The sequence below is a fragment of the Ornithorhynchus anatinus genome, chromosome 2 (genome assembly GCF_004115215.2).
Source record: "Ornithorhynchus anatinus isolate Pmale09 chromosome 2, mOrnAna1.pri.v4, whole genome shotgun sequence".
Lineage (NCBI taxonomy): Eukaryota > Metazoa > Chordata > Mammalia > Monotremata > Ornithorhynchidae > Ornithorhynchus > Ornithorhynchus anatinus.
In genome coordinates, this window is record NC_041729.1 from 166,062,832 (window position 1) to 166,087,759 (window position 24,928).

The 24,928-nt window shown below is 51.9% G+C and overlaps 1 protein-coding gene across 6 annotated transcripts in view; it reads left to right on the forward strand.

The window, feature by feature from the left end:
• The window catches only part of ABCC9 (ATP binding cassette subfamily C member 9), a 203,996-nt gene that overhangs the window by 42,534 nt on the left and 136,534 nt on the right, over positions 1-24,928 (forward strand). For all 6 annotated transcript variants that reach the window (XM_029058306.2, XM_029058304.1, XM_029058303.2 and 3 more), the window contains 6 exons: positions 3,359-3,562; positions 6,195-6,347; positions 7,732-7,887; positions 10,265-10,399; positions 14,302-14,464; positions 22,850-22,890. In XM_029058306.2, the coding sequence (XP_028914139.1) occupies positions 3,359-3,562; positions 6,195-6,347; positions 7,732-7,887; positions 10,265-10,399; positions 14,302-14,464; positions 22,850-22,890 (852 nt within the window). The remainder of the gene's footprint in view (positions 1-3,358; positions 3,563-6,194; positions 6,348-7,731; positions 7,888-10,264; positions 10,400-14,301; positions 14,465-22,849; positions 22,891-24,928) is intronic.

The window sequence follows — 24,928 nt, forward strand, 5'->3', positions numbered from 1 at the left end:
CCCCCGGGGGCCGGGGGTGGTCGGGGGCTCCAGGCAGTCAAGTCGTATTTATTGAGCGCTTACTGTGTGCGGAGCGCTGTACCAAGGGCTTGGGAGGGGACCGTAGAACAATAAACGGACACTTTCCCTGCCCACAGCGAGCTTACAGTCTAGAGGGGGAGACAGATGTTGATAGAAATGAAGAGGGGGGCCGGGAGGGGGGATGAAGAAAGGGAGCGAGTCAGGGCGACGTCGGAGGGAGTGGGAGAAGAGGAGAGGAGGGCGCAATCGGGGAAGGCCTCTTGGAGGGGGTGGGCGCTCAATAAGGCTTTGAAGGGAGGGAGAGTTGTGGAATTTGAGGAGGGAGGACGTTCCGGGTCAGGAGACGGGTGAACTGGAGACAGCAGAGGAGCAGAATGCGCGGGCTGGGATGGAGAAGGAGAGAAGGGAGGTGAGGGAGGAGGGGGCCAGGGGATGGACGGCTTTAAAGCCAACGGTGATGAGTTTTTGTTTGAAATGGAGGTAGATGGGCAACCCCTGGCGTTTTTTGATAGGGGTGATATGTCCAGAACGTTTTTGCAGAAAAAATGATGCGGGCAGCAGAGTGAAGTAGGGACTGGAGGGAGGAGAGACAGGAGGCGGGGAGGTCAGCGAGGAGGCTGATGCCGTCATCCAGGCGGATTAGGATGAATGATTGTATTAACCAGGTGGTAGTATGGATGGAGAGGAAAGGGCAGATTTTAGGAATGTCGTGGCGGTGGGACCCAAAGGATTTGGTGAGGGAGTGAATATGTCCGTTGAATGAGAGAGAGGAGTAGAGGATAATACCGAGATTACGGGCTGGCGAGACAGGACGGATGGTGGTGCCGTCTACAGTGATGGGAAAGTCAAGAGGAGGACAGGATTTGGGTGGGCCAGTAAAGAGCTCGGTTTTGGTCACGTTAAGTTTGGGGTGACGGGAGGACAGCCGGGTGGAGACGTCTTGAAGGCAGGAGGAGATGGGAGACTGGAGACGGGGAGAGAGATCCAGGATGGAGGTGGAGATTTGGGAATCAGCCGCATAGAGGTGGAGTCGAAGCCACAGGGGCGAACGAGTTCTCCAAGGGAGCGGGTGGAGATGGAGAAGAGAAGGGGACCCAGAACCGAGCCTCGAGGGACCCCCACGGTGAGGGGGTGGGAGGCGGAGGAGGAGCCCGTGAAAGAGACGGAGAATGAGCGGCCGCAGAGATGAGAGGAGAACCAGGAGAGGACAGAGTCAATGAGGCCAAACACTGGTCTAAGCGCTGGGGTAAGTGCATGTTGATTAAATCGGACACAGTCCGTGTCCCGCATGGGGTCATAATCTAAGTAAAAGAGAGAAAAGGTATTTAATCCCAATTTTACATTTGAGGAAACTGAGACACGGAGAATCAACTGACCAGTGGTATTTACCGTATGCTTATTGTGTGCACTGTTTTAAGCACATGGGAGAGTACAACAGAATTAGCAGACGCGTCCCCTGCTCATAGCGAGCTGATAGTCTAGAGAAATTAAGTGACTTGCCCAAGGTCACACCGCAGGCAATTGGCAGAGCTGAGATTAGAACCCAGATCCTCTGACTTCCAGGCCCAGCCTCTCTCCACTTAGCCACACTGCTTCCCTAGTAGTAATAATAGGAGTCATAATAGTAATAGTATTTATTAAGCTGCATTTCTAAATACCCCAGACCCCTCTTCTAAAGGGGACCAGTAAACAAAACCAGTCGATTGGATTTATTGAACGCTTACTGTTGCAGAGCACTGTATTAAGCACTTATTTCTTATTAAGTGCCGTCGAGTCATTTCCGATTCACAGCCACTCTATGGATCTGTTTTCTCCGGCGCGTCCCATCCTCTGCCGTCATCCGTGACTTCTCTAACGGTTCTTCCGTTATCGTGGTTATGGACTCTCTCCATCTGGCTGCCGATCCGTCTCTTCCACCTTCTCCCTGGACTTTTCCAAGCATCGCTGTCTTCTCCAGAGAATCCGTCCTTCCGATTCTAAATCCAAAATATGCTAATCTCAGTCGAGTTATTTGGCTTTCCAAAGACCACTTTGGTTTAATTTGCTCTAAAATCCTTTTTTTCGTTTGGGGAAGTAATGATAATAAGTATAATACTTGTTCTTGTTCCAAGCGCTCTTCTAAGCACTGCACTAGATACAAGCAAATTGTTTAGGCACAATCCCTGTCCCATGTGGGGCTCACAGTCTCAATCCCCATTTTCCAGATGAAGTCACCGAGACCCAGAGAAGTAAAGTCACCGTCTAGAGGACAGGTTTGCGGTCTAGAGGAGGAACTGACAGGCGAGGGGGGTGAGCTTACAGTCCAGAGGGCGAGCTGACAGTCCAGGCGGTGAGCTGACGGTCCAGAGGGTGACCTTACCGTCCAGTTGGTGAGCTGACAGTCCACGGGGCCAGCTGACAGTCCAGGGGGCGAGCTGACGGTCCGCGGGGTGAGCTGACAGTTGAGAGGGCGAACTGGGTCCGGAGGGAGAGCTGACGGCCCAAAGCAGCGTGGGGGAAGCAGTGTGGCTCAGTGGAAAGAGCCTGGGCTTCGGAGTCAGGGGTCATGAGTTCGACTCCCGGCTCCGCCGCTCGTCAGCCGGGTGACCGTGGGCGGGTCGCTTCACTTCTCCGGGCCTCGGTGACCTCATCTGGAAAATGGGGATTAACCGGGAGCCTCACGAGGGACAACCCGATGACCCCGTATCTCCCCCAGCGCTCAGAACGGTGCTCTGCACGTAGTAAGCGCTTAACGAATACCAACCTTATCGTTAAAGGACGATACAAGCCAGTTGGCAGTGGACCCGCTCCCTGATGGGAGGGTCTTGGCTGCGCCTCCGGGGAAGGGGTCCGTCCGGTTGGATTAGGGCCGCTTCGATCTGTGAGCCCGTCAGTGGGCAGGGATCGTCTCTATCCGTTGCCGAATCGTCCGTTCCGAGCCCTCGATACGGTGCTCCAGCGTGGCTCACTGGAAAGAGCACGGGCTTTGGAGTCAGAGGTCACGGGTTCGAACCCCGGCCCTGCCACTTGCCAGCTGGGTGACTTTGGGCAAGTCACTTCACTTCTCGGTGCCTCAGTTCCCCCATCTGTAAAATGGGGATGAAGACCGGGAGCCCCACGGGGGACGACCTGATTCCCCTGTGTCTACCCCAGCGCTCAGAACGGTGCTCGGCACATAGTAAGCGCTTACCGGATACCGACGTTATTAGTATTGCTCCGCACGTAGTAAGCGCTCGATAAATACTATTGAACGAACGAATCCTTCTTGGGGTTCCTGGGGGGGTGCCCCGGGGGCAAGGTGGTCTCCCCGCGTCGGTGACCCAATGCCGAGGGTCATTCGCCGTTCTTCCCCGGACAGAAGCAAGCGGAGGACCGTCCGCAGCGGCCGATGCCGTCCATCTGGCTGGCCATGTACAAGGCGTTCGGCCGCCCCATCCTCCTCAGCAGCACCTTCCGCTACCTGGCCGACCTGCTGGGCTTCGCGGGGCCGCTCTGCATCTCGGGCATCGTCCAGCAGACCTCCCTCAACGCCTCCGGCACGGCCACCGTCATGCCATCTCGGGTGAGACCCTCCTCCTTCGCCGTCCTTCCCCTCCCCACCTCGCCCTCGGGACCCCCCCCGGACCAACAGGGAGGCAGCGGGGCCCGGGAGCCAGAAGGACCCACCACGGGTCTGATGGGTGACCCTGGGCGAGTCACTTCACTCCTCTGGGCCTCAGTCACCTCATCCGGAAAACAGAGGTGCAGACTGTGAACCCCAAAATGATAATAATAATAAAAATTGTGGTATCTGTTAAGTGCTTACTATATGCCAAGCACTGTTCTAAGCGCCGGGGGAGATACAAGAAAAGGAGGTTGCCCCCCGTGGGGCTCACAGCGGCGTGGCTCGGAGAAGCGGGGCTCGTGAGTTCGAATCCCAGCTCTGCCACTTGTCAGCTGGGTGACTGTGGGCGAGTCACTTAACTTCTCTGTGCCTCAGTTCCCTCATCTGGAAAATGGGGATTAAGACTGTGAGGCCCACGCGGGACAACCCGATTCCCCAGTGTCTACCCCAGCGCTTAGAACGGTGCTCGGCACATAGTAAGCGCTTAACAAATACCAACATTATTATTATTATTATTATTATTAAGCAGCGTGGCTCAGTGGAAAGAGCCCGGGCTTTGGAGTCAGAAGTCATGGGTTCGGATTCCGCCTCTGCCACTTGTCAGCCGCGTGACTGTGGGCGAGTCACTTCACTTCTCTGGGCCTCAGTGACCTCATCTGGAAAATGGGGATGAAGACTGTGAGCCCCACGTGGGACAACCTGATTCCCCTGTGTCTACCCCAGCGCTTAGAACAGTGTTCTGCGCCTAGTAAGCGCTTAACAAATACCAACATTATTATTATTCTCCCCCGATTAGACGGCGAGCCCATCATTGGGCAGGGATCGTCTCTATCTGTTGCCGAATTGTCCATTCCAAGCGCTTAGTACGGTGCTCTGCACTTAGTAAGCGCTCAATAAATACGATTGAATGAATGAACGTGGCATGAGGAAATCTGGGCGTCCGGCTCAATAAACCAAGGGGAGGGGCCACCTAGCAACGCAGCTCTGGGCTGATTGCTTTCCCTTACTGTCGCACAGTGCTCTGCACATAGTAAGCGCTCAATAAATACTATTAATGAGTGAAGAGATCCCATCTCCTCCAAGAGGCTTCTCCAACTATGCTCTCATTTCTCCTTCTCCCTCTCCTTCCTGCGTCACTCTCCCCCTTGAGAAGGAGCCCGGCCTCGTGGCAAGAGCCCGGGCTTGGGAATCAGAGGTCGCGGGTTCGTTCATTCCCTCGGTCGATCGTATTTATGGAGCGCTTACTGTGTGCAGAGCCCTGTACTAAGCACGTGGAAAGTACAATTTGGCAAAAGATAGAGACAATCCCTGCCCAACCACGGGTTCGCAATCTAGAAGAGGGAAGACAGACGACGAAACAGAGCAAGAGGAAAGGCATCAGTAGCGTCAGTGTAAATGACTAGAGCTGTAGATTAACACATCATTAATCAAATTAATAGAATAATCAGTAGATTATTGTGCCCATAGATGCACAATCCCGGCTCCGCCATTTGCCACTTGGGCAAGTTACTTCACTTCTCTGGGCCTCGGTGACCTCGTCTGGAAAATGGGGTTGGAGACCGTGAACCCCATGTGGGACAGGGACTGTGTCCAACCTGATTAACTCGGATCTCCCCCAGCGCTTAGAACAGTGCTTGGTACATAGTAAGCACTTAGCAAATCATTATTATTACGATTACCTGGAGCTGGACCTAATGGACAGATCACGGGTAGACACATTCCCTGCCCACAACCAGCTCACAGTCTAGACCAGGAGACGGACATTAATGAGAACATGGGCTTGGAAGTCAGAGGTCATGGGTTCAAATTCCGGCTCTGCCGCTTGTCAGCTGTGTGACCGTGGGCAACTCACTTGACTTCTCTGTGCCTCGGTTACCTCATCTGTAAAATGGGGATGAAGACTGGGAGCCTCACGTGGGACAACCTGACGACCCTGTATAAAAATAAATAAATAAATGTTGGTATTTGTTAAGCGCTTACTATGTGCAGAGCACTGTTCTAAGCGCTGGGGTAGACACAGGGGAATCAGGTTGTCCCACGTGGGGCTCACGGTCTTCATCCCCATTTTACAGATGAGGGAACTGAGGCACAGAGAAGTTAAGTGACTTGCCCACAGTCACACAGCCGACAAGTGGCAGAGCTGGGATTTGAACTCATGAGCCCTGACTCCAAAGCCCGTGCTCTTTCCACTGCGCCACGCTGCTTCTCTATGTACCCCAGCGCTTAGAACAGTGCTCTGCACATAGTAGGCGCTTAACAAATACCAACATTATTATAAAGAAATAAATTACGGCTATGAATCATGCGCTGTCAGTACAGAGGAGAGGATAGATATGCTCCCTGCCCACAATCAGCTTACCGTCTAGTAGGGAGGACCGACATTAATGCCTGGCACATAGTAAGCGCTTCACAAAATACCATTATTATTATTGAAGAAATGAATTACGGCTCTGAATTGTCTTTTCCCTGCCCATCTTGAGCAATATCTCTAGTTTTTAACACCGTGTGCATTTTGGATTCTTCTGTCGGTCTGGTCTTGGTCTTTGGTTTTGTTATTTTTTTTAACCGATCGCTTGTCTTTTGCTCCAAGGCTTCCGTTTCCCTCACGTCGAAGGAATTCCTGGAAAATCCTTACGTCCTGGCCGTCCTCCTCTTCCTGGCCCTCATCCTCCAGCGGACGTTTCTGCAGGCTTCCTACTACGTCACTATCGAAACCGGAATTAACCTCCGGGGAGCTCTGTTGGTGAGTCGCTTCTCTGATACTAGTAATAGTATTTGTGAAGCGCTCACTACGTGCCAAACACTGTTCTAAGCACTGGGCTAGATAGGAGGTCAAAATATCGGAAACGATCCCTGTCCCATCTGGGTCTCCCAGTCTTAATCCCCATTTTACAGATGAGATAACTGAGGCAGAGAACAGTGAATAATAATAATGTTGGTATTTGTTAAGCCCTTACTCTGTGCCGAGCACTGTTCTAAGCGCCGGGGTAGACACAGGGGAATCGGGTTGTCCCACGTGGGGCTCACAGTCTTAATCCCCATTTTACAGATGAGGGAACTGAGGCACCGAGAGGTTAAGCTCAAAGTCACACAGCTGACAAGTGGCCAAGCCGGGATTCGAACCCATGACCTCTGACTCCAAAGCCCGTGCTCTTTCCACTGAGCCACGCTGTGAAGTGACTTGCTCAAGGTCACACAGCAGACGAGTGAGGGAGCTGGGATTGGAACCCATGACCTTCTGATTCCCAGGCCCAGTCTCTGTCCACTACGTCACGCGGCTTCTCTTATAATTTCGGTATTTGTTAAGCGCTTTCTATGTGCCAGGCACCGTTCTAAGCACTGGGGTAGACACGAGATAACGTGCTCTATCTCAGTGCTTAGTACAGGGCCTGGCACACAGTTAAGCGCTTAACACATACCGTAATCATTATTACTATGAATAATAATAACGGATGCGTTATTATTATCATTACGGTTATTAAGCTCTTACTATGTGCTGAGCTCTGTACTAACCGCTGGGATAGAAGCAATTTTATTTATTTATACTGATGTCTGTTTAGTTGTATTGATGTCCGTCCCCCCCCCCCCCCCCCCGAGACTGTGACCTCGCCGTGGGCAGGGATTGTCACTCTTTATTGCCGTATTGTACGTTCCCAAGCGTCTAGTACAGCGCTCTGCACATCGTAAACGCTCACTAAAGACGACCGAATGAACAGAAGATCATCAGGTTGGATACGGTCCCTGTCCCACAGGGGACTCACGGCCTAAGCGGGTGGGAAGCCAACCTGAATATCTCCTCCCTCCCTCAGCGCTGAACAGAAAACCACTCTACTTTCAATAGTATTTATTGAGCGCTTACTATGTGCGGGGCACTGTACTCAGCGCTTGGAATGTACAGATCGGTAACAGAGACGGTCCCTGCCATTCGACGGGCTTACGGTCTGATCGGGGGAGACGGACAGACGAGAACGATGGCGATAAATAGAATCAAGACTGTACTCTCCAAGCGCTTAGTACAGTGGCCTGCCCACCGTAAGCGCTCAATAGAGACGATTGAATGAATGAATAACGACGATATCATGCCAACTCAAAGGATCATTTCGTGCGTTTCCCGTCTCGCTTCGCAGGCCATGATATACAACAAGATCCTGAGGCTTTCCACTTCGAACCTGTCCATGGGAGAGATGACGCTCGGCCAGATCAATAACCTCGTTGCCATAGAAACGAACCAACTGATGTGGTTCCTCTTCCTCTGCCCCAATCTCTGGGCAATGCCCGTCCAGGTACGGTCTCCTCCGGGCTCCGCCACCCGTCCGCTGGGTGACCTTGGCCGAGTCGCTTCCCTTCCTCTGGGCCTCGGTTTCCTCATCTGGAAAATGGGGATGGAGACCGGGAGCCCCCCCGTGGGACAGGGGCCGCGTCCAACCCGATCGGCTTGGATCCACCCCGGCGTTTAGTACGGGGTCTGGCGCGTAGCAATCGCTTAACGACTACCATCGTCAATTATTATTATTAAGTACACTCAGAGGTAGGCTCGTTATGGGAAGGGAGCGGGTCCGCTAATTCTGTCATCTCATAATCTGTCGAGCGCTTACTACAGAGAAGCAGCGCGGCTCAGTGGAAAGAGCCCGGGCTTTGGAGTCAGAGGTCATGGGTTCGAATCCCGGCTGGGCCGCCTGTCAGCTGGGTGACTGTGGGCAAGTCACTTCACTTCTCTGGGCCTCGGTTCCCTCATCTGGAAAATGGGGATTGAGACTGTGAGCTCCACGTGGGACAACCTGATTCCCCTGTGTCTACCCCAGCGCGTAGAACTGTGCTCTGCACATAGTAAACGCTTCACAAATACCAACATTAGTTAATTCATTGTAAGTGCTCATTAAATACCACTCGTTGATTAAGAGCAGAAGGAAGGATGAGCCTGGTCTTTTGAAGATCCCGCTGGGATGAGCTGGGTGATCTTCTTCTGGCTTCGCCTCATTTCTCCGGAGGTTCGAACCATTTCCTTGGATAATAATAACTGTGGTATTTGTTCAGCGCTCACTATGTGCCTAGCACTGTTTTAAGCGCTGGGGGAGATACAAGGTCATCAGGTTGGGCGCAGTCCCTGTCCCATGTGGGGCTCACAGTCTTCATCCCCATTTTCCAGATGAAGTAACTGAGGCCCAGACAAGGGAAGTGATTTGCCCAACGTCACACAGCAGGCGGTTGGGGGATCTGGGATTAGGGATTTGCCCCTGATGGCAGGGGAGATCCTGGAAATAGTAGTTAATAATAGTAATAATAGTATGTTTCAGAAGCTTACTGTGTTCCATGCACTGTTCTGAGCACTGGGGTAGATACAAGGTCATCAGGTGGGACCCAATCCCTGTCCCCCGTGGGGCCCACAGTCTTCATCCCTATTTTCCAGATGAGGGAACTGAGGCCCAGAGAAGTGAAGTGACTTGCTCAAGGTCACCCAGCAGGCACGTGAAGAAACTGGGATTAGGGATTTGCCTCGATGGCAGGGGAAATCCTGGAAATAATCATTAATAATAGTAGTAAGCAATAAGTAATAAGTGAGAAGCGGCATGGCTGAGTGGAAAGAGCCCGGGCTTGGGAGTCAGAGGTCGTGCATTCTAATCTTGTATGTTAATTACAGATATGAACATAAGTGCTGTGGGGATGGGAGGGGGGAAGGATATTATCATCCTCTCCCAAGCGCTTAGTACAGCGCTCTGCACCGAGGAAATGCTCGATAATACCACGGGATGAATTTCTAGACTGGAATGATGTTGGTATTTGTTAAGCGCTTACTATGTGCCCAGCACTGTTCTAAGCGCTGGGGGAGATAAAGGGTCATCAGGTTGTCCCACGTGAGGCTCACAGTTAATCCCCATTTTACAGATGAGGGTACCGAGGCACAGAGAAGTTAAGTGACTTGCCCACAGTCACACAGCTAATAAGCGGCAGAGCCGGGACTCAAACTCATGACCTCTGACTCCAAAGACCAGGCTCTTTTCCACTGAGCCACGCCTGGTGTGGGCAGGGATCGTCTCTCTATGGCTGAATTGCACTGTCCAAGTGCTCGTGGCTCAGTGGAACGAGCCCGGGCTTAGGAGTCAGAGGTCATGGGTTCGAATCCCGGCTCTGCCGCTTGTCAGCTGTGTGACCCTGGCAAGTCACTTAACTTCTCTGTGCCTCACTTACCTCATCTGTAAAATGGAAATTAATTGTGAGCCTCACGTGGGACAACCTGATGACCCAGTATCTCCCCCAGCGCTTAGAACAGTGCTCTGAACTTAGTAAGCGCTTAACAAATACCGACATTATTGTTATTATTATTAGTACAGCGTTCTGCACCCAGCAAGCGCTCGATAATACCACTGAATGAATTTCTAGAGTGTAATCCCGGTGTGGGCAGGGATCGTCCCTCTTTATTGCCCAATTGCCCTTTCCAAGCGTGTAGTACAGTAAGCGCTCAATAGAGGCGAATGAATGAATGAAAGGAGAAGGGTCCCTCACGTCGACTCATTCGACGGTATTTACCGAGCGCTTACTGGGTGCAGAGCGCCGTACTAAGCGCTCGGGAGAGGACGGTGGGACAATGAACAGACACATTCCCTGCCCCCGGGGAGCTTCCGCTGACCCCCGGTCTCCCTCTCGGCCCCTGTTTCTCCGCAGATCATCATGGGGGTGATTCTGCTCTACAACCTGTTGGGGTCCAGCGCGTTGGTGGGGGCCGCCGTCATCGTCCTCCTCGCTCCCATCCAGTACTTCATCGCCACCAAGCTGGCCGAGGCCCAGAAGAGCACTTTGGTGAGCGACCCAAGCGATCTGGGCCTGTCACTCCCCTTCTTAAACAACTCCAGCGGTTGCCCATCGACCTCCGCTCCCAACAAAAACTCCTCACTCTAGGCTTCGAGGCCCTCCGTCACCTCGCCCCTTCCTACCTCTCCTCCCTTCTCTCTTTCCACCGCCCACCCCGCACGCTCCGCTCCCCCCCCGCCCGCCTCCTCGCCGTCCCCCGGTCTCGCCCGTCCCGTCGTCGACCCCCGCGCCGCGTCCTCCCGCGGTCCCGGAAGGCCTTCCCTCCTCACCTCCGTCAATCTGATTCTCTTCCCCTCTTCAAATCCCTACTTAAAGCTCACCTCCTCCGAGAGGCCTTCCCACACTGAGCTCCCCCCTTCTTCCCTCTGCTCCCTCTAGCCCCCTTCACCTCTCTGCAGCTAAACCCTCTTCTCCTCCCTTTCCCTCTCCTCCTCCCCTTCTCCCCTCCCACCCCCTCAGCGCCGTACTCGTCCGCTCGACGGTATATATCTTTATCACCCCATTTATTTTATTTATTTTGTTTAACGAGATGTACATCACCCTGATTCTATTTAGTTGCCATTGTTTTTATGAGGTATTCTCCCCCTTGACTCAATTTACTGCCGTTGTTCTTGTCTGCCCGGCTCCCCTGATTAAATTTTAAGCCCGGCAAAGGGCAGGGACCGTATCTGTTGCCGACTTGTTCATTCCAAGAGCTTAGTACAGTGCTCTGCACATAGTAAGCACTCAATAAATACTATTGAGTATATGAATGAAGGATGAATCTCCCTCCCGCCCCACCTTTAGCCCACCTTCTGGGGAAATAGTCATCCACCCAGCGCTTAGAACAGTGCTTGGCACATAGTAAGCGCTTAACAAATACCATCGTGATTCATTCATTGCTTCAATCGTATTTCTGGAGCGCCGACTGTGTGCAGAGCGCTGGACAGGGCTTGGGAGGGTACAGTAAGACAGGGAGCAGACATGTCCCCTGCCCACACGGGCTGCCCGCACGCTCCGGTCCTCCGCCGCCCACCTCCTCGCCGTCCCCCGGCCTCGCCCGTCCCGCCGTCGACCCCCGGCCCGCGTCCCCCCGCGGTCCCGGAACGGCCTCCCTCCTCCCCTCCGCCAGACTCCCTCTCTTCCCCTCTTCCGAGCCCTCCTGAGAGGTCACCTCCTCCGGGAGGCCTTCCCGCACTCGGCCTCCCTTCCCCTCCGCTCCTCCTCCCCTCCCCGTCGCCCCTTCTCCCTCCTTCTGCTCTACCTCCCTCCCCACCCCACTTGTGTCTATAGGTACATATTTATTATTCTATTTATTTTATTAATGATGTGCGTCTATCTCTAATTCTATTCACCTATTTTAATGCTATGGATGCCCGTCTACTCGTTTTGTTTCGTTGTCTGCCTCCCCCCTTCTAGACTGTAGGCCCTTTGTGGGGTAGGAATTGTCTCCATCTGCTCCTTAAATAGTTCGGCGAGGGGAGAGGGGCCCATCTGACTGACCCCGCAGTGATTTGGGAAAGTTTGATGGTTCGATGTTGTGATAAACGATGAAAGGGGTGGTAGCCACGAAGCCCGTCACCGCCGGCATGAACAGACGAGAAGCAGCGTGGCTCAGTGGCAAGAGCCCGGGCTTGGGAGTCAGAGGTCGTGGGTTCTAATCCCGGCTCCGCCCCTTGCCAGCTGTGTGACTTTGGGCAACTCACTTAACTTCTCTGGGCCTCAGTTACCTCATCTGGAAAATGGGGATTAAAACCGGGAGCCCCACGTGGGACAACCTGATCACCTTGTATCCCTCAGCGCTTAGAACAGTGCTTTGCACATAGTAAGCGCTTAACAAATACCACCATCATTATTATGAAGCTGCCGAGATCCCATCCGTCTAAAGAGGGGAACGAAATCACTCGGTCGATCAATCGATCGCTACCATTTATTGAGAGCCTACTAATCCCCCCTTCTAGACCGCGAGCCCATCATTGGGTAGGGATTGTCTCTATCATCTGTTGCCCAGTTGTGCTTTCCAAGCGCTCAGTCCAGTGCCCGGCACCCAGAGGGCGCTCAATAAATACCACTGAATGAATGAATGAATGAAAGGAGGGGAGACTGACATTAATCATGTTGGTATTTGGTATCAATGGTTTGGTATCAATGCTTTGGTATCAATGTTGACATTGATAGAGATTAATAATTGGTGGAGATGGACATAAGGGGTGCGGGGCTGGGACGGGGGATGAAGAAAGGGAGCGGGTCCGGGCGACGCGGAAGGGAGGGGGCAGAAGGGGGAAGGAGGGCGCAGTCAGGGAAGGCCTCCTGGAGGAGATGGGCCTTCGATAAGGCTTCGAAGGGGGGGTGCTGTAATAGGAAGGGCTATAATAGAGTTCCCCATCCACAAGGAGATTACAGTCCAGAGGGGGAGACAGACATGAATAGAAATAAATAAACTGTGGATACAGACCTGCGTGCCGTGAGCACACCCCAGCCTCCTTGATATCCTCCCTTTCTTCATCCCCTCTGTCCCTGCCCCTCACCACTTCTGTCCTTATCTGCCATTTCTTTCTTTCTATTCATGTCTCTCTCCCCCTCTAGACTGTCAGCTCAATGTGGGCAGGGAATATGTCAGTTAGAGAAACAGCGTGGCTCAGCGGCAAGAGCCCGGGCTTGGGAGTCAGAGGTCATGGGTTCGACTCCCGGCTCTGCCACTTGGCAGCTGTGGGACCGTGGCTAAGTCACTTCACTTCTCTGGGCCTCAGTTCCCTCATCTGGAAAATGGGGTTGAAGACCGTGAGCCTCACGTGGGACGACCTGATGACCCCGTATCTCCCCCAGCGCTTAGAAAGGTGCTCGGCACATAGCGAGCGCCTAACAAATACCAACATTATTATATTGCTGTATTGTCCTCTCCCAAGCGCTCAGTCCAGTGCCTCTGCTCCCAGTAAGCGCTCAATAAATACAACTGCATGAATGATTGAGTGCAATCCTGATGGCGAACACGTTTCGGGTACTTTGGTGTCCGCGGATGTTTGCAAGCCTCGCTCCTCTCTAGCCAGACCCCCTCGCTGTTCCTCGCTCTCCTCTCTCTCGCCACCGACTCCTCGCAGCGCTCAGTAAGATACCACTGAATAGTAATAACGGTAACTGCGGTATCTGTTGAGTGCTTACCGTGTGCCGGGCACTGTACTCAGCGCTGGGGTGGATACGAGCGAATCGGGTTGGACACAGTCCCTGTCCCACATGGGGGTCACACTCTAATCCCCATTTTATAGATGGGGGAACTGAGGCCCAGAGAAGTGAAGTGACTTGCTCAAGGTCACTCAGCAGACACGTGAGCCCGTTGTTGGGCGGGGATGGTCTCTATCTGTTGCCGAACTGTACATTCCAAGCACTTAGTAATAATAATGTTGGTATTTGTTAAGCGCTTACTATGTGCCGAGCACCGTTCTAAGCGCTGGGGGAGATGCAGGGTCATCAGGTTGTCCCACGTGGGGCTCACGGTCTTCATCCCCATTTTACAGATGAGGGAATTGAGGCACAGAGAAGTAAAGTGACTTGCCCACAGTCACCCAGCTGCCAAGTGGCAGAGCCGAGTTTTGAACCCATGACCTCTGACTCCCAACCCGGCCTCTTCCACTGAGCCACGCTGCTTTCTCATCCCCCCACCCAGCCCCGCTTCGGTCCTTCTCTGTCATTTCATTTCTTTCTCTCGCTGTCGATTTGTATCGATGTCTGTCGCCTCCCCGCTAGACTGAGAGCTCGTCGTGGGCCGGGAATTGTCTTTATCGCCGTTTTGTACTTGCCCAAGCGCTTCGTCCAGTGCCCTGCGCAGAGTAAGCGCTCGATAAATACCGTCGACTGAATGAAGTGAGCTCCTTAAAGGCAGGGATCGGGTCTACGCACTCTTCTTTTGCTTGCAGGATTATTCTACCGAACGGCTGAAGAAAACCAACGAGATATTGAAAGGAATCAAACTTTTAAAACTCTATGCCTGGGAGCACATATTTTGTACGAGCGTGGAGGAGACCAGAATGAAAGAACTCAGCAGCCTCAAGACTTTCGCCCTGTACACGTCTCTGTCCAGTAAGTTCGGGGGCCACGAACCCCGTTCGAGGGTTTATTAACAATGATAATGATAATAATAATAGTATTTGTTAAGGGGAGAGGTAATATCTTAGAGAAGCAGCGTGGCTCAGGGGAAAGAGCCCGGGCTTGGGAGTCAGAGGGCATGGGTTCGAATCCCAGCTCTGCCACTTGGCAGCTGGGTGACTGGGGGCAAGTCACTTCACTTCTCTGGGCCTCAGTTCCCTCATCTGGAAAATGGGGATGAAGACTGGGAGCCCCAAGTGGGACAACCTATCTTGTATCTACCCCAGCGCTTAGAACAGTGCTCTGCACATAGTGAGCGCTTAACAAATACCGACATTATTATTACATGATTATTATGGGGATCTGAAGTAATTCAGATTTTGAACATCACTCTTAAGGTTCTTGCCCCTTATCTGTGTTGAGTAGCTCACAAGAGAAGCAGCGTGGCCTAGTGGCTAGAGCCCGGGCCTGGACGTCAGAAGGACCTGGGTTCTAATCTCCGCTCCGCCACTTGTCTGCTGTGTGACCTCGGGCAAGTCACTTGGTTTCTCTGGGCTTCAGTGACCTCATCTGTAAAAAGGGAATTGAGATTGTGAGCCCCGTGTGGGGACAGTGACTGTGTCCAACCGGATTATTTTGTGTCTACCCCAGCGCTCAGAAGAGTGTCTGGCACGCAGTCAGTGCATAACAGCGTGGCTCAGTGGGAAGAGCCCGGGCTTGGGAGTCAGAGGTCATGGGTTCTAATCCAGGCTCCGCCTCTTGTCAGCTGTGTGACTTTGGGTAAATCACTTCGCTTCTCTGGGCCTCAGTTACCTTATCTGTCAAATGGGGGTGAAGACTGGGAGGCTTATGTGGGACAACCTGCTTACCTAGTATCTCCCCCAGCGCTTAGAACAGTGCTTGGCACATAGTAAGCACTTTTCAAATACCAACATTATTATTATTAATAACAAATACCGTTTTTAAAAAAGAGGCCTTCCCGGGTTAAGCCCTCTTCTTCCCAGCCCCCCTTTCCCTTCTGTGTGCGTTGCCAAGGCACTTGGGTCTGTGACCTTTGTGCCTTTGACAGTCACCCCAATCTCAACCCCACGGCACTTAATAATTACCAAAATAATAATTATTATGGTATTTGTTAAGTGCTTATTATGTGCCAAGCACTGCACTAAGCGCTGGGGTGGATACAGGCAAATCGGGTTGGGCACAGTCTCTGTCCCCCATGGGGCTCACAGTCTCAATCCCCTTTTTGCAGTTGGGGAAACTGAGGCCCAGAAAAGTGAAGTGACTTGCCCAAGGTCACCCAGCAGACAAGTGATGGAGCCGGGATTAGAACCCAGGCCCTTCTAATTCCCAAGCCTGTGCTCTAGCCACTAAGCCACTTACGTACATATCTTTAAATATTAGTTTATAAATGATATATTTCTTGGCTTAGTGGATGGAGCATGGACATGGAAATCCGAAGGATATGGGTTCTAATCCTGACCCTGCCGCCAGTCTGTTGCTGTGTGACCTTGTGCAAGTCACTTCACTTCTCTGTCCCTCAGTCACCTCATATGTAAAATGGGGATTAAGACTGGAAGCCGTTTGTGGATCAGGGATTGTGTCAAACCTGATGAGCTTGTATTTACCCCAGCGCTCAAAACAGTGCTCGGCACATGGGAAGCGCTTAACGAGTACCATCATCATCATCATCATCAGGGTCTGTCTCCCCCTCTAGATTGCGGACTCGTTCCACGTAGGGAACTTGTCTGCTAATTTGTTGTAGTGGACTCTCCCAAGGGCATACACATAGTACGTGTTCAATGAATACCAGCGTGGCTCAGTGGAAAGAGCCCGGGCTTGGGAGTCAGAGGTTGTGGGTTCTAATTCCGCCTCCGCCACTTGTCAGCCATGTGACTTTGGGCAACCCACTTCACTTTTCTGTGCCTCAGTGACCTCATCTGCAAAATGGGGATGAAGACCGTGAGCCCCACGCGGGACAACCTGATGACCCTCTATCTCCGCCAGTGCTTAGAACAGTGCTGGGCACAGAGTAAGCGCTTAACAAATACCATTATTATCATTATTATTGATTGAGTATCGAGTTGCTCATGATGCAAAGCAAAAATAAAAAGCAAACAGGGCCTTTTCTGGAAGGTTTCTCTTATCCCAGAGGGAAAACGATATCCATTTATCATTTGGATGATTCCTTGGTTGGGACGTAATTGATCATTCGGCACGATACGAGGTCTGGACGCCATTTCTTTTTAATGATATTTCTTAAGCGCTACGTTCCAGGTACTGTTCTAAGCACTGGGGGTAGTTGCCAGCTAATCAGGTTGGACCCAATCCCTGACCCACGTGGGGCTCACAGTCTTATTCCCCATTTTGCAGATGAGGGAACTGAGGCCCAGAGAAGTGAAGTGACTTTTCCAAGGTCACCCAGCGGACAAGTGGCGGAGATGGGATTAGAACGCTTTTGACTCCCAGGCCCGGGCTTTAGCCACCAAACAACGCTGCTTCTCATGCCATAAAGATGTCCTACGGGTCGTGGTGTGAAGCGGAGCTGGGCGTCATGATGTGATGCAGATATCGTCCCGATTTGGGGGAAAGAGAGCATCTGATGCCACCCAGACCGAAATGAGGGCGGGAGATAAATAAAAATAAAAAATGATGGTATTTGTCAAGCGCTTACTATGTGCAAAGCACTGTTCTAAGCGCTGGGGGATACAAAGTCTCTTCGGAATCTAGGCGGAGGGAAGCTACGGAGGCGGAAAGCAAAAATAGCCGACTGAAAGGCGGGTGGTGCCATTGGGAAGCGCCGTGGCCTCGTGTAAACAGCCCAGGCCTGGGAGTCAGAGGACCTGGGTTCTAATCCCGGCTCCACCACTTGCTTTGCTGTGTGACCTTAGGCAAGCCGCTTCACTCCTCTGGGCCTCAGTGACCTCATCTTTGAAGTAGGGATTAAGATTGAGCCCCAAGTGGGGCAGGGACTGTGTCCAATCCGATCAATTTACATGATGATGATGGCATTTAAGGGATTACTATGTGCAAAGCATTGTTCTTAGCGCTGCGGAGGATACGAGGTGATCAGATTGTCCCACCTGGGACTCTCAGCCTTCATCCCCCTTTTACAGATGAGGTAACTGAGGCACAGAGAATAGTGATAATAATAATGATGTTAGTATTTGTTAAGCGCTGACTATGTGCAGAGCACTGATCTGAGTGCTGGGGTAGATACAGGGTCATCAGGTTGTCTCACATGGGGCTCCCAGTCTTCATCCCCATTTTCCAGATGAGGTAACTGAGGCCCAGAGAAGTGACGTGACTTGCCCACAGTCACACAGCTGACAAGGGGCAGAGCCGGGTTTCGAACCCATGACCTCTGACTCCCAAGCCCGGCCTCTTTCCACTGAGCCGCGCCCAAGTGTCCTGCTGATAAGCTGTGACCTCTGAGAAACAAGCCGCACTCAGAGGAAGCTGTCGAAGCCGACCCCCAGACACCCATCGAGACGAAATCATTCTTCCAACCAGAACGAGAAAGATCACCACACAGGGGATAGAGCCCGGGGCCTGGGTTCTAATTCTGCCTCCTCCATGAGTCTGCTGTGTGATCTTGGGCAAGTCGCTCTGTGGGTTTTGGTTAGTTCGTCTGTAAAATGGGGATTGTGATTGTGAGCCCCATGTGGGACCGTCAGTCCGACAGCCAGTCGATTGTAATTATTGAGCGCCTACTGTGTGCAGAACACTGTACTAAGCGCTCCGTAGAGTACGATATAACGATAGACACATTCCCCGCTCACAATGGGTTTACAATCTAGGGGGACAAGGACTCCCAGCTCTGCCACTTGTCAACTGTGTGACTGTGGGCAAGTCACTTCACTTCTCTGTGCCTTAGTTACCCCATCTGTAAAATGGGGATGAAGACTTTGAGCCTCACGTGGGACAACCTGATTATGCTGTATCTCCCCCAGAGCTTAGAACAGCGCTCTACACATAGTAAGCGCTTAACAAATACCAACACTATTATTATTATTATTATCGTGGACCGGGAACTGTTCGTCAGTCACACTGGGAAGCTTAGCACACTCCCCGTGTATTTGAGCCATCTCTTGTCTGCATTCCTGGCAGCTGATGATATCTGCGGGAAAGGGAAAACTCTCCTTTTCTTTTTCCAGAAAAGAATTCCAATCTCTATTGCCAGGAAGCCTGGGTCAGGGTTTAGATGCACAGAACTTCATCATCATCATAGTAATAATCGCGGTGTTTGTTAAGCACTTACTGCGTGCCGGGCACTGTACGAAACGCTGGGGTGGATCCAAGCGAATCGGGTCAGGCGCAGTCCCTGTCCCGCGTGGGGCTCGCAGTCCCAATCCCCATTTTACAGACGGGGGAACCGAGGCCCCCGAGGAGGGAAGTGACTTGCCCGAGGTCACCCAGAAGACAAGCGGCGGAGCCGGGATTAGAACTCACGACCTTCCGACTCCCAGGCCCAGAGTCTAGCCGTTACGCCGGCTGCTTCCGTCGTGTCGTTTTTTGCGGTTGGAGGGGGCCCGACTTTGTAAATTCGCTAGTCATTCTTCCGATATGTGGTGTCGGAGAAGGTTCTGGCGCATACCATGGGCCGCCTGAAAAACAAACAGGTGGATTTCGGAGCAAATTAAACCAAAATGGTCTTCGCAAGGCCAAGTGACTCAACTTAGCATATTTCGGACACATCATAGGGAGGACCGATTCTCTGGAGAAGACACTTAGGAAAAGTCCAGGGCAAACGAGGAAGAGGCAGCTCGGCGGCTAGAGGGATAGAGACCACAACAATGATAACGGAAGAACCGTTAGAAAGGCTGCGAATTATGGCAGAGGACGGGGCGTCCTAGAGAAAATAGTTCCACGGGGTCATTACGAATCAGAAATGACTCGAGGGCACTTAATGATCAAAAAAGTTAGTCACGGTCTTTAATAAGTGCTAGGAAATGCCTAGCGGTTGCCTCAGACCTGGGGTCGGGGGAAGATTACTAGACCTGGCAAAGACCCAGTCTCACATAATAATAATAATAATAATGTTGGTATTTGTTGAGCACTTACTATGTGCACTGCTCTAAGCGCTGGGGTAGATACAGGGTCAACAGGTTGTCCCATGTGAGACTCACGGTCTTCATCCCCATTTTACAGATGAGGGAACCGAGGCCCAGAGAAGTGAAGTGACTTGCCCACAGTCACACAGCTGACGAGTGGCGGATCTGGGATTCGAACCCATGACCTCTGACTCCCAAACCCGTGCTCTTTCCACTGAGCCACGCTACACGGGGATCACAGTCTTACGAGGCAGGGAGATCACCTATCTTCTCCCCATTTTACGGAAGAGGAAACTGAAGCAGAGCTCCCACATGTGATCACGTATTTACCAGTCGGTGCTGTTTTGACATCAGTCACCCTTGTAGCCGCCCTCTTTCTCTCCCTTCCCGAAAAATTTGTTTAGTAAGTCCGACGTATTTACTCGTAATAATTATGGCATTTGTTAAGCGCTAATGATGTGCCCGGCACTGTTCTAAGCTCTGGGGTGGCTAGAAGTTAATCAGGTTAGGCCGCATCTCTCACTCCTCAAAGAAGCTCCAATGATTCGTCATCGACCTCCACATCAAACTGACAGTCCTTAGGTTCTAATCAATCAGTCAATAGGTGGTATTTATTGAGCGCTTATTGCGGGCAGAGCACTGGGCTCGCAGAGCACTGGGCTGAGAGTTTGGGAGAGTACAATTGAACAGATTTAGTGCACACATCGTATACACGTGCGGAGCAGCATGGTATAGTCGATAGAGCACAAGCCTGGGAGTCAGACAGGTCCTGGGTTCTAAACCCGGCTCCGCCACTTGTCAGTTGTGTGACTTTGGTCAAATCACTTCACTTCTCTGTGCCTCAGTGACCTCATCTGTAAAATGGGGATTAAGACTGTGAGCCCCACGTGGGACAACCTGATTTCCTCGTATCTCCCCAGCGCTTAGAACAGTGCTTTGCACATAGTAAGTGCTTAACAAATACCATTATTATTATTATTATTATTAATCTATTTGTTGCTTTCCAAGTACTTAGTACAGTGCTCTGCATACAGTAAGCGCTCAATCAATACGATTGAATGAATGAATGAATCCCCATTTTACAGATGAAAGAGAACTAAAGTGACTCACCCAAGGTCACACAGCAGACAAGTGGGACAGCCGAGATTAGAACCCAGGTCCGCTGACTCCCAGTCCAGGGCTCTTTCATTCATTTATTCAATAGTATGTATTGAGCGCTTACTATGTGCAGAGAACTGTACTAAGCGCTTGGAATGTACAACTCCCGACCTGATTCCCAACCTCCTGCCTTCTGGTCCTGATTCTCCTGCCCGACATCCTGACCCCTGACATCCCGACGGATTCCTGTCACCGGTCTTGACCCTCCAGCCTGACGTCCCGACTCCTGACATCCCGGCGGATTCCCGACGTCCGGTCCTGACTCTCCAGTCTGACATCCCGATCCCTGAGATCCCGACAGATTCCTGACTTCTGGTCCTAACTCTCCGGCCTGACGTGCCGACCCCTGACATCTTGACGGATTCGTGTCATCCTGTCCTAATTCTCCGGCCTGAAGTCCCGATTCCCGACATCCTAAGACTAAACCCTGGACTGAGCCCCCCTTTTCCTCAGCTTCCCCTCCCCTCCCCATCGCCCCGACTCCCTCCCTTTGCTCAACCCCCCCACCCGCCCCACAGCACTTGTGTGTCTAGGTAAATATTTATTATTCTATTTATTTTATTAATGATGTGAATATATCTCTAATTCTATTTATTTCTACTGATGCCTGTTTACTTGTTTCGATGTCTGTCTTCCCCCTTCTAGACTGTGAGCCCGTTGTGGGCAGGGTTAGTCTCTTGTTATTGCTGAACTGTACTCTCCAAGCGCCTAGTACAGTGCTCTGCACACAGTAAGTGCTCAATAAATATGATTGAATGAATGAATGAATTGAGTGGATGAATGGATTCTAGTCCTGACCCTGTCACTCACCTGCTGTGGGACCTTGGGGAGGTCACTTCTCTTCTCTGTGCCTCTGTTTCCCTCTCTGTAAAATGGGGATAAGACATCTGTTCTCTTCTGTACTTAGACTGTGAGCCATGTGGGACATGATTATCTTGTATCTACTCCAGCGCTCAGTAATAATAATAATAATAATAATAATAATAACGATGTTGATATTTGTTAAGTGGTTACTAGGTGCAGAGCTCTGTTCTAAGCACTGGGGTAGATACAAGGTAATCAGGTTGTCCCACGTGAGGCTCACAGTCTTCACCCCCATTTTACAGATGAGGTCACTGAGGCACAGAGAAGTGAAGTGACTTGCCCACAGCCACACAGCTGCCAAGTGGCAGAGCGGGATTCGAACCCATGACCTCTGACTCCCAAGCCCGGGCTCTTTCCACTGAGCCACGCTTGACATACAGAAAGTCCTTAACAAATACTATTATAATTACTACTACTACTACTAATAATAATTTAAAATCCCAGTTCTCCTAGTTCCCAGACCAGCTCTTTCCACTAGGCCATGTAGGCACTCACTAAATACCACCGAGGCTGAGGAGGAGGAAGAAGAAAAGGAGGTGGGTGAGGGGAAGGAGGAAGAAGACGGAGAGGAGAAAGAGAAAGGAATGAAAAAATGGGGCAAGGAATGAGAGCCATGTCACCCCCCTCCTCAAAAATCTCCAGTGGTTGCCCGTCAACCTCCGTATCAAACAAAAACTCCTCACTCTTGGCTTCAAAGCCGTCGGTGCCCTCGTCCTCTCCTCCCTCCCGTCCCTTCTCTCCTCCCTCGCAGCCCTCACGCTCCGCTCCTCTCCTGCCCACCTTCTCCTTGGGCCTCCATCTCGCCCGTCTCGCCTCCGACCCCCGGCCCACGTCCCGCCTCCGGCCCGGAATTCCCTCCAGCCTCAAATCCCTCTCCCCCGTTTCAAAGCCTTCCTGAAGGCCCACCTCCTCCAAGAGGTCTTCCCTGACTGCGCCCTTCTTTCCTCTTCTCCCCCTCCCTTCTGCGCCTCCCTGACTCCCTTCCTTCATCCGTCCCCCCCTCAACCCCAAGGTAATTATGTCCATATCCGTCATTTCTTCATTTCTGTCAACACCTGTCTCCCCCTCTAGACTGTCAGCTCCATGTGGGCAGGGAAAGCGCCTGTTTATTGTTCTCCGGTACAGCGCTCCGCACACAGTAAGCGCTCAATAAATACCACTGACTGCCTGCCCCGCGACCACCCCCGGCCCCTACCTTCCTACCTTCCTCTCCTCATACGCGTCCTTCAGGCAGACGTAGTGGGTGACGGCCCTCACTGTTGAAGTACGACCAGAAGACTAACGTACGTTTCGTTTCTTTCCGTAGTTTTTATGAACGCAGCCATCCCGATTGCAGCTGTTCTTGCGGTAAGCGGCGCTTTTTTGGTCGTTTTTTTATGGCATTTAATAACATCGATCATTACTATATTGTTATTATGGTATTCGTTAAGCACTTACTATGGGCCAGGCTCCGTACTAAGCACCGGGAGGGATACAAGCAAACGGCGTTAGACCCAGTCCCTGTCCCACGTGGGGCTCACAGCCTCAATCCCCATTTTCCAGATGAGGCCACTGAGGCACGGAGAAGTGAAGTGACTTGCCCGAGGTGACACCGCAGGCAGGTGGCGGAGCGGACGTTAGAACCCGCAACCCTCTGACTCCCAGGCCCGAGCTCTGCCACTTGTCGGCTGTGTGACTGTGGGCAGGTCACTTGGCTTCTCTGTGCCTCAGTTACCTCATCTGTAAAATGGGGATTGAGACTGTGAGCCCCACGAGGGACATCCTGATTCCCCTGTGTCTACCCCAGCGCTTAGAACAGTGCTCGGCACATAGTAAGCGCTTAACAAATACCAACATATCCACTACATCATGCAAGCGCTTCCTTTGTACCAGCACTGTACTAAACGCTGGGGTAGATAGAAGCTCATCAGGTTAGACGCAGTCTCCGTCGCACACGGGACTCACAGTTTTACGGATGAGGGAACCGAGGCACGGAGAAGTGAAGCGATTTGCCCAAGGTAACACAGCCGACAAGGGGCTGAGCCGGGATTAGAACCCAGATCCTCGTGGCTCCCAGGCCTGGGCTCTAATAATAATAATAATAATGTTGGTATTTGTCAAGCGTTTACTACGTACAGAGCACTGTTCTAAGCGCTGGGGTAGACACAGGGGAATCAGGTTGTCCCACGTGGGGCTCACAGTCTTAATCCCTATTTTACAGATGAGGTAACTGAGGCACTGAGAAGTTAAGTGACTGCCCACAGTCACACAGCTGACAAGCGGCCGAGCCGGGATTCGAACCCATGACCTCTGACTCCAAAGCCCGTGGTCTTTCCACTGAGCCACGCTGCTTCTCTACCCACTAGGCCGTGCCGCTTCTCGTCATCAATCTTAAATGCGCTTGGGCCTTGGGGTTAATGAACTGGAGGGAATGTTTTTGTTACGTTGTATTCCTTTATTAATTCAATCAGATTTATTAAGTGCTTACTGCGTGCAGAGCACTGTCCTAAGCACTTGGGAAAATTCATTCATTCACTCAGTAGTATTTATTGAGCGCTTACTATGTGCAGAGCACTGTACCAAGCGCTTGGAAATACCATATAACAATAAAGAGTGACATTCCCTGCATACGATCAGCTCACAATCTACACGGGGGTTACAGACATCGATATATATAAATGAAATGACAGAGATGGACATAAAGGGTGCGGGGCCGGGAGGGGGGATGAAGAAAGGGAGCGAGTCGGGGGGACGCGGAAGGGAGGGAGAGAAGAGGAAAGGAGGGCGCAGTCAGGGAAGGCCTCTTGGAGGAGGTGGGCCCGCAGTAAGGCTTTGAAGAGGGGAGAGGAATCGTCTGTGGGATTTGAGGAGGGAGGACGTTCCGGGCCGGAGGCCGGACGCGGGCTGGGGGTCAGAGGCGGGACGGGGGAGCCGGAGGCCCAGGGAGAAGTTTAGCGGCGGCAGAGGATCCGAGTGTGAGGGCTGCGAGGGAGAAGCAGAGAAGGGAGGGCAGGTAGGAGGGGGCCTGGGGATGGACGACTTTAAAGCCAACGGTGATGAGTTTTTGTCTGATATGGAGGTGGACGAGCAACCGCTGGAGATTTCTGAGGAGGAGGGTGACGTGTCCTGACCGTTTTTGTAGAAAGATAATCCAGGTAGCACTTGTATTCTCCCAAGCACTTAGTACAGTGCCCTGCACACTGTAGGTTGTGATAATAATAATGATAATTAGGGTATTTAAGTGTTTACTATGTGCCAGGCACTGTACTAATCCTGGGGTAGATACAAGAAAATTGGGTTGGACACAGTCCCTGTCCCACGTGGGCCTCACAGTCTCAATCCCCATTTTACAGAGGAGGGAACTGGGGCCCATAGAAGTGCAGGGACTTGCCCAGGGTCACACAGC